Raw genomic sequence first — 9,389 nt, forward strand, 5'->3', positions numbered from 1 at the left:
TTATTATTTTATACTTCTATATTATTGGATTTTTTAAACTTTGTGACCAAAAAAAGAACCTGGAAAGAGCATGGATCTCAACTTTATTTTTTTAAAACATTTCCTTGGGTCCATTGTACTAGTATGTTTGCAACCTTGACTCTAGCATCATTACTCAACTGCCACAACGAGTTCCACTGTCTTCAAACACAAAATGGTTGTCGATTGTTTTGTATTTAGCTAGTGATATCTTTATATTTTGTTTTTTTGTTACATTGTTCAATTATAGGAACTTGACTCCACTGAAGTAGAGGTTTGACCAGACAAGCTAGAAAGAAAATAAGCTGTTGTGTTATAGATGTGTTGGAAATACATGTTCCAGGTTTTTAGAACATAACAGATGTATTTTTTAATGTAATAATCAATCTAATTTTACCTTGGAAACAATTGTTTAATGTTCAAATATCTTTAGCTTTAGAGAGTACACATATACTGCATGTTACAGAAATGATTTGCTTTGCTCCTTTTGATACCCCATTCTTTATTAGTGTTGTTTATGGTTTTAACAACCATCAACATCATGAATAAAGGATGATAGTAATTTTCATTACTTATCTATCAATTTATCCAATTATCCGATTGTCTGATATTATTTACATTTGAAAGATTGGGTTCTGTGGATTCAGATTTTCTCAGTCTGCCTCTTAAAACTTTTGATTGGTAAGAATTTTTCTTCATGAAGATTTACAGTTATCTAGTTTGTTGTTATGCAGTAACAAGTAATGTATTTCCTCTATCCTTTGTCAAGTTGCCTAATTTAATGTTTCCATGTGCAAAATTCAAAAGCTGGTCTTTTGTTTTTGAAAAGTTATGACTGACCAGGCGACTTTCACCCTATGCAGTCAAATATTGGAAACAAAATATGGAAACAGAAGAAAATGTATGTTTTGTCCCACACTTCATCCGATTACCTGTAGATAAATTATACTGAACATGTGTATATAAAACCTTCTAGAAAGCCACAATTTCTTGGTCTTTCAACTTGAGCAAAGTAATTGTATCATATTTAGTCACTGCTATGTTTGTATCAGGGGCTGTTTTTGGTCAGCAACACATATACTATTTGTAATGTTCCCTATAAAATACTTTTTTTTTTATTGGAGTCCTACATGAAATATAATAGAGAGCATAACTAACATAAATGTGTTCTTTAATTTATATAGAATTGAAGCATCAATGACAAACTATCAGCTGATTTGCTTTTAGTGTTTTTTTTGGCACAAAGTTTTTGGTTGTTTCAGCCGAAAATACTTATCGACTCAATGAAAAAAGCCTTAACATGGAGACAAAATGTTTGCCGCTATCACAATCCAGCATCTCGATACTTTTCAACTGTTTCAAGACCATTTTTCACTTATCGAATTTGACTTATTGATTACGACACCTAAAGGCACTTGTTAAATTCCCAAACTGTTCTTTATAAAATATCTGTGAGAATTTGAAATAATGATATTATCTTGTGCACGTGCAATACACTTTGAAATGGCTACAAGATGCCATTATAGAGGTGTATTTGTTCATATGGTCTACATTCATTAAAGCCCAATTCATTGCTATTGTATAGTGTGTTTGCAGTGGGCAAACATATGTATATGTATTTAATACGTTATATTCTGTACCAGGGGCATATTTTGGTCTAGGCAAACAAGGTGCTTGTCTAGAAACCTAAATACGCTACTGTCCTGTACCACTAATAATCTACAGGAAAAGCAAGAACATGCAAATGACAGCTGCAACATTTAGAAAGGAAATGTAGCAATGGCATTCTGATTTTTTTTTATTTCGTACCAGTGCTGTTGTCTCTACAAATAGGATTTCAATTGGCAATCGTGTCTTCATGTCCAGGATTTAACCTTTTGGCATCTTGATTGTTGGCAACCGAGATATTTTGCACATAATTTTTAAAGGACCACTAAATACAGTAGAATTGCATTATTAACAAGTGCATAATTAAAAGACAATGTAATACATTAACTCTGAATTTAAAATAAACAGTAGATTGCTTGCTGACAAATTTATTTCTCCCCCATATGCCGCCCCCCTGTATCATGTGATAGCCATCAGCCAATCATAGACTAGTATGCGTATACCCTATAAACTTGTCCACATGCTCAGTTTGTGCTGGTGCCTCAGAAAGTGTGTATATAAAAAGAATGTGCAACATTTGATATTTGAAGTAAATTGGAAAGTCTCTTAAAAGTGCATGCTCTATCTGAATCATGAAAGTTTTATTTTGACTTTAGAGTCCCTTTAAAAAAATGAGAATTCCCCCAAAAATGTTTTAAATAATCCTGTTCTAGTAGCTGATATAAATTGAGGCTACTTCCTTCAAATAGAAATGAATTTGCTGCAGTTTTCTTGATGTCTGATGTAAATCTCTCCAAAACAGAAAATGGTGCTTTCTCAATGATTCGAAAAAATAGAAAATAAAAACTTTTAAAATATTAAAAGTTTCAATACAATCATTGAGCAAACATGCCCAGCATGCCCATCATATCAATATTCACATTTTATTCAGATTTACCAGTAATAAGGGTGGAATTGGATTACAATAGGTTAATTTCACAAGTAAATCATTTCCTTTACACGCTGTCCAAAGGGGTTAATGTAATGTAATCTTAAGAGGTGTGAAATGGCCATTGTATACGTCAGATTTAGTTGGATTCCCAGTTTTAATGCCAATAAAAAGTACTTAACAACCAAAAACAAATGAAAACTCATTTGGGGCTGTGACTTTTAGCAGCCAAATCCATTTTGGATTAAGATCACCTGAAAAACACATTTCCCATATTGGCTAAAAATACTTGTTATCGGGAACTGATATTGGAAAGATTGGGATTGAGGCCTGAGTTTAAAAAATTAGATATTGCTTTATTTGTAGATTATTTGTAATTGTATAGCACTTAAAGGGACATTGAACTAAAAAAAAAGTATAATTCCGTTTAAAAAGAGTACTAACCTTTAAGTTAAATGGACAGTAAAGTTATAATTAGCCATTCATGATTTAGACAGAGCATACAATTTTTAACAACTTTCCAATTTACTTATATTATTTAATTTGCTTCCTTCTCTTGTTATCCTTTTGCTGAAAGGTTTATCTACATAAGCTCAGGAGCAGCAAAAACCCTAGGTTCTAGCTGCTGATTGGTGGTTGCATATATTGGCACAACAATGTGTTCAGTTAGAAACCAGTAGTGCATTGCGGTTCCTTCAACAAATGATATCAGGAGAATTAAAGACATTAGAAAATAAAAGTAAACTGGAAAGTTGTTTAAAATTGTATGTTCAACCTAAATCATAAAAGAAAATCTTTTGGATTTTATGTCTCTTTAAACCTATTAAACTCATTTTGAAATTATAAGGAAGTAATTGTTAGTGAAAAAATATATTTGTGTACAAACAAAACCGCATTTTTTTTAAAGTGTATATATATAGTTTATAACAAAATATTTATAATCCTAATTTGTATCTTCTGTTCCTCCACCCACCTTAATTTCCACTTTTGACTGGGCTGTGACATAGAGTGCAGTCCCACCTATTCTCTACATAGGCTTTCTAAGGGCTGGACTTCAATAGTGTCATATGACACACACACTGATTGGAGATTCATTGGAATTGTCATAAAAATTAAAAAAAAAAAAAGAGTTCATCCCAGTGGGCCGGCATAGCATTGTAATAGAAACATTACTATAGGCACACATGTAACCCTTTTCACTGATACATTAAGAACAAAAAAGGTACTTTTTTAATGGCAAACATTACATATATGGTATTTTATTAGCTAAAGTTTGTCATCAGTTTAATGTTTTCTGTATTTTGTAATAGATTTTACTGGACACCCTGATGAAATACAGGGCACCTGGCAACCCTATAAACCAGCAGAAACAAAATAAAAATAAACATTTTCAGCATAGGTACATCTTAGTTTCAAAAAAACAAAACAAAACAAAACAAAACTGATATGCATTGTAAAACATCTTCCTGTAGTTGGGACACTGGAAAACATGGCTTACAATCAAAATACACCTCTTACTATTTTGCTGTTTTTGGTTCTCTTTAACATTACATAGAAGGCATTAAAGTGATAGAAAAGCACATGTTAAAAAGTGTCAGAATCCCTATTCTTGCTCAAATACCATTTCCAAGTGACAGGTCTGCATATCACAGCATGGTGTACATTTCAAAGATCTGTCTGCCCTTTAGGGAATTGATCAGTAGCACTAAGCTGATGACAGGTTTGCTCCCACTTTTGTACATCAGCATTGATTAGGACAGGAGACAGATCGGATGACCACAAGGTTAACCTCCTTCACTGAAAGAGAGGCCTTCAAGGCATGGCTGAAAATGACTCTAATTTTACAAGGGTTAATTAAAGCTTTAATCTAAAACAGACATAGTGAAAGTTATCAGCAAACACATGGGGAACAGAACAGTTTGTACGCTTTTAGAAGTAAGATCATAATACAGAAATATAAATGCTATTTCATTTGCAGATGGTGACTTAAAAAAGAAAGGGAAAATTAGCAATGTAGCAAATAAAACCACAAGTGAAGTGAACCAGTATTGCAAAAATACTTTGATGCTAATATTGTTTTGGTATTTAAATAGATTGTCTTAACTAAAAAAGAAAAATGTTACAAATAAATCCATAGGTCCTAGCATTAGCCATAAATAAATGTGGATATATAATATGCCGTAACGTTTGTATTTACAAATGTAATAATGTGCAATCCAGATTGGTTTCTCCAGTAGATTAGACTTAATAGTCAAAACTGAAATGCACTGGAGTTGAATATTAGCATTTTGTTTTCCAATATTCTTTTACATGTATTAATTAGTCCAATTCAAATTATTACTGTCATAACAATAGCTTGTACAGTGCATGCAACCTGCTGCTGATACGGCAGTATTGTGCATGCATGTGCATCCTGTAGTTGTTTAGTTACACAGGCTCTGAGTGCCATTAGATTTCAAATAAAACCTTTATGTCTTGTTAATGTTTATATGTGTGTTAGTAATTAATAACCACACTAAAAAAATATATGTACACAAAATACATTTTACATTGTTTTACACAGAAACATACCACTTGAAAGACTTCTTCAATATGTGTTTAGTATCTCCCCTTTTGTGGCTATTTAGGAGAATATATAAATGAGCTTCTATTATTGTCATGCAATCACTTTGTAGAATGTTGCAGGGTCAATGTAGTGGGAAAAAACCTTCAATTTTCAGAGTTAAAGGGATAGAAAAGTCAAAATTAAACTTTCATAATTCAGAAAGAGCATGCAATTTTAAACAAATTTCAAATTTACTTCTATTATCTAATTTGCTTCCTTCTTTTAATTTTATTTGTTGAAAGGCATATCTAGAAAGGCTCACGAGCAGCATTGCACTGCTGGAAACTAGTTGCTGATTGGTGGCTGCAGATATATGTTCAGCTAACTCCCAATAGTGCATTTCTGCTCCTCAAATAAAGGATAACAAGAAAATGAAGCTGATTTGTTTAAAATAGTATGTGCTGTCTGAATCATGAAAGAAAACGCTGGCGTTTCATGTCCCTTTAAATTGCTATAAAGCCAGTAAAATAAATAATGTTTTTTTAGATCATCTAAGGTATTAAAATTTGTATTTAATGTCCATTTACTATTAAATCTTCATTGGTTGTATCCTTGTCTAATCCTGGCTCTATAACCACAAATATTGTATTTTTTATATTGTTAAACCCACTTATGTATTAATAAAGTTTTTTGTTTGTTTCTTTTTTTAATAAACATTTTCTTCGGACACATTTGTATATTGGACATTATTCGTCAGTTGGTGATGTTCCTATTCTTATACCTTGATATACTAAATCCACATCATATCTTCATTGAATATATCTCAAACTGCGGCTGGTCTATTTGAATTATGGTAGCATGCTTTTTTTTTTACAGCCGCTATGCTGAGGAAAGGGTGTGTGGGCCCAGGTACAGATGTATACTCTATGCTGCACCAAAGGTGCTTTTTAAAACTGCCTGAAGAGTTTGTGAGAGGCTGTGAACATCAAGAAAATGAGCCAAAAATAATAGATGGGAGGAAGCAAAAAAAAAAAAAAAAGAATGTTGATAGTGTTTTGGCTGTAAGGAAGAGAGATATGGGAAGGGTTAGAGTTGAAAATAGAAAGAATGGGGGCAAATCCCAAATTAATGGGAGCTTTGGAGTATTTTTGAGAATGCAGAAACATTTTCTTTTAATTAGAGTAATTAATTTACTTTAGACAGAGGAAGTCTGACCTTAATACTTTATACATTAAGTAATAGATGGACATAAGCAACAGTAGCCCAGCTTACTTTGTTAATGATTATTCTGGTATCTTCAAGTACATTGTTTCATATGCTACTTTCCCTCTTGTACTGTGGGTGCTGTCCATCAGCTAGATACAACTGTCCTGTCACAAGAAGGGTCATGTCCCTAACACCCAGTAAAGCCTCTATGGAAGCATAAAATACTGGGCACTCAGTTTTATCTAATGCACCCAATAAGATTAGACTCCTTTATTGCTCAGACACATGGGCACTGGTAAAGATCTAAGTATCCAATTCTATTTTAAAGGCACTAAGATTAAACATTGGCCTCTTTATCATTTGCTGAAGACCATGAATGAAATGAGGGTGAGTTCTTGCAAATTAAAGTTTAATTGTATAAGTTGTTTTAAAGGGACATTAAGCTCAAAAAAGTTTCATGCATATAAAAAAACACTATTTAAAGATGACAGAATATGTGTAAATAAGTTAAGGTTTTTATATTAATGCATGTTTGTGTGCACATTGTTCATGGGATAGATTGTTCACTGGAATGTAACATGCCACACAAGCATAAAAATACATTGGGTTTTTGTTTTGGTTTTTTTCAGCCCAATAACACAATTTAAAAAAAATAAATACATATTTCAGATGCAAAAAAACAAACAAAAAACAAACAAAAAAACTTTAACATTCCTTTAATAAGGATTTTTTCATAATTTAAAGAAAACATCATTTATATTTGTTTTTAAAGGACACTCATCCATTGTTTATTATGGAAAACTCGTATTCAATGAGAATTAAAACCACCACTATGTATCTTTTGCAAGTGTTAATAGCCCATAATAAGGTGCTATTCAGATTTTTACAGCTCATTAAACTAATTCACCAGCATGGTATGTAGATCACATTTACCTTTGTAAGGTACTAATTAGAAGTTAGTGTCTTCTTTGCCTAAACAAACTACCCCTGAGGTCAAAACTGCATCATAGAACATTGTTATATGAGATGTTTAAGAAATGTAAGAGGAAGACATGAAATATGGACAATATAGAGAAACTCCATGTAACAAAATCTAGACATGTTATTATCAGACTTAAATACAACCTCTTACATTTTCTTTTTAAACTGTATACAATAGTCCAGTTTATCAGCTTAGTGTTGACAAGCAAACAAGTAGGTATTTATTTACTGCAATTATCAAAACACTTCAGAAAACATTCATTTCTACCTTCACAAATCATAAAGCATTTACTGTAATCCATATTATTTACATTTTAAGCATATTTTAACCTTTTTTATACAATATAAATAATGAATGCAGGTTAGTCTAGGTAAACTATATGCAGTGTTACTGTTAAAACGGATATGTAATGTAATACTTTATCAAGACATATACATTACTATGTTAACATGTAAGTGCTAAGGGTATGTGTGTATGTGTTAGAAAACAGTGCGTGCTTTATCGCCCTATCAACAATATAGTTTTTCAGTATGTATATTATACTTTTCTTTTGTAAATACATCATTTTTAATTTTACATTAACAGAGAGAAAAAAATACATTTGTAATATGTAGGATACCCTCCAAAATGTTTTTTTTTTATAGAAAGCCATGAGGACGATCAAGTTCTGTAGACTCTGATAAATAATGAGCACTTTAATAGCGCTGGCATATTTGAAATATATGGATATAAATACAATGTGTAGCCTGAACAATAGGGCAGGAGCACTCACTCTGCTAGTGTGTAGTATTTACCAAAATACAGGAATCTTCATGCAAGTATTCTCTAACTTTAGCTTGCCATCCACAGGGAGAAAGTGACCAGGAAGCTCGGAAGGGTGATGGAAGGTTCCAAACCCAAACAAAATGTTAATGCAATCCCCAAAGATGCAGAAATTAAAACACTTCTTTGGTCTCGAATAATCCTCTTCACAATTTCACAGAACTGTAAAATAAAGTCATTATAATAAATAAGGATATCATTTAGCTATAGGCATTCAGATTTGTGATAAATCTAATTTAAAACAACAATATAGAGAAAAGTTTCTTTTTTTAAGAAAGCACAATTAAATATTAAACACAATCTACCCAAACTTTTTTTTTACAGGTTTTAAAAAAAGAGGGGTTTCTGGCATAGATAAAACATGGTTATTCTGTACAATGCCAAAGAAAACTACATATACAATAAATAAAGAAATAAAAATAAACAAAAATGTTATTGTTACATCATAATAATATAAGGTTGTATTAGACAAGCAGCAATGTAATGAAAACTCATGTTAGACAATACACTGTATACCACACACAAAGACAAATAAGAAAAACAGCCATGTATTGTGTATTGAATTGGTATTTAATAAAATCATTTTTAAATTCAGGGCTTCAAAGAGTTATAATTAGTTATAAAAAAAATGTGTTTTGAAACTAGATTTTTTCAGTATAAAACTTGATAAAGATTAAAAGATAAAGATTAAAAAATATGGAAAAAAAGTAAGTTAAAACGTGTTTTCATTTAACATACAAAATTAACATTTGACTTAAACAAATAGCTCTTTTTGAGAAAAAAAAAGTGCATTTCAGAATATCAAATTATCTTCTACTTCACAAACAGTTTTAAAACCTTAAGGCTACAAGAAGGAAATCTAGGTCCACAGCAAATACAAAACATATGGACAAACTATTCAGAACAAATGCATATGTAATATTAAATAGCTAAATGCTACAAATTTACAAAAAATTATATGCTATTTTCTTATTTAGCACTATGTTCAGAAAGTAGGCCAGGGGAATAATACTACTACTAATTATAATTATTATTATTTATTTGTAAAACATAGTCAAATGACATAGTGCTAGGTATGTATAAATGTTTATAAAAATGTATTTAAATAAAGATCACATTTTATATTAGATATTGTACACTTTGCTCAGGGCAATAGTATGATTTTGCCTCTGTGATTCATCCTGCAAAAATGTAAAGTATTATTTAAATGCATATGGGGTCTATTCCAATCCAATAGAATACTATTATATATATATATATATATATATATATATATATAT

General features: G+C 31.2%; 1 protein-coding gene across 1 annotated transcript in view; it reads right to left on the reverse strand.

The window, feature by feature from the left end:
- Positions 1–7,004: 7,004 nt before the first annotated feature.
- LOC128650087 (lecithin retinol acyltransferase-like) overlaps positions 7,005–9,389 on the reverse strand; it is a 3,931-nt gene continuing 1,546 nt past the window's right edge. The window contains exon 2 of the mRNA XM_053703763.1: positions 7,005–8,271. Within this exon, the coding sequence (XP_053559738.1) occupies positions 8,119–8,271 (153 nt within the window). The 3' untranslated portion in view covers positions 7,005–8,118. The remainder of the gene's footprint in view (positions 8,272–9,389) is intronic.

Source organism: Bombina bombina, chromosome 2 (assembly GCF_027579735.1).
Source record: "Bombina bombina isolate aBomBom1 chromosome 2, aBomBom1.pri, whole genome shotgun sequence".
NCBI lineage: Eukaryota > Metazoa > Chordata > Amphibia > Anura > Bombinatoridae > Bombina > Bombina bombina.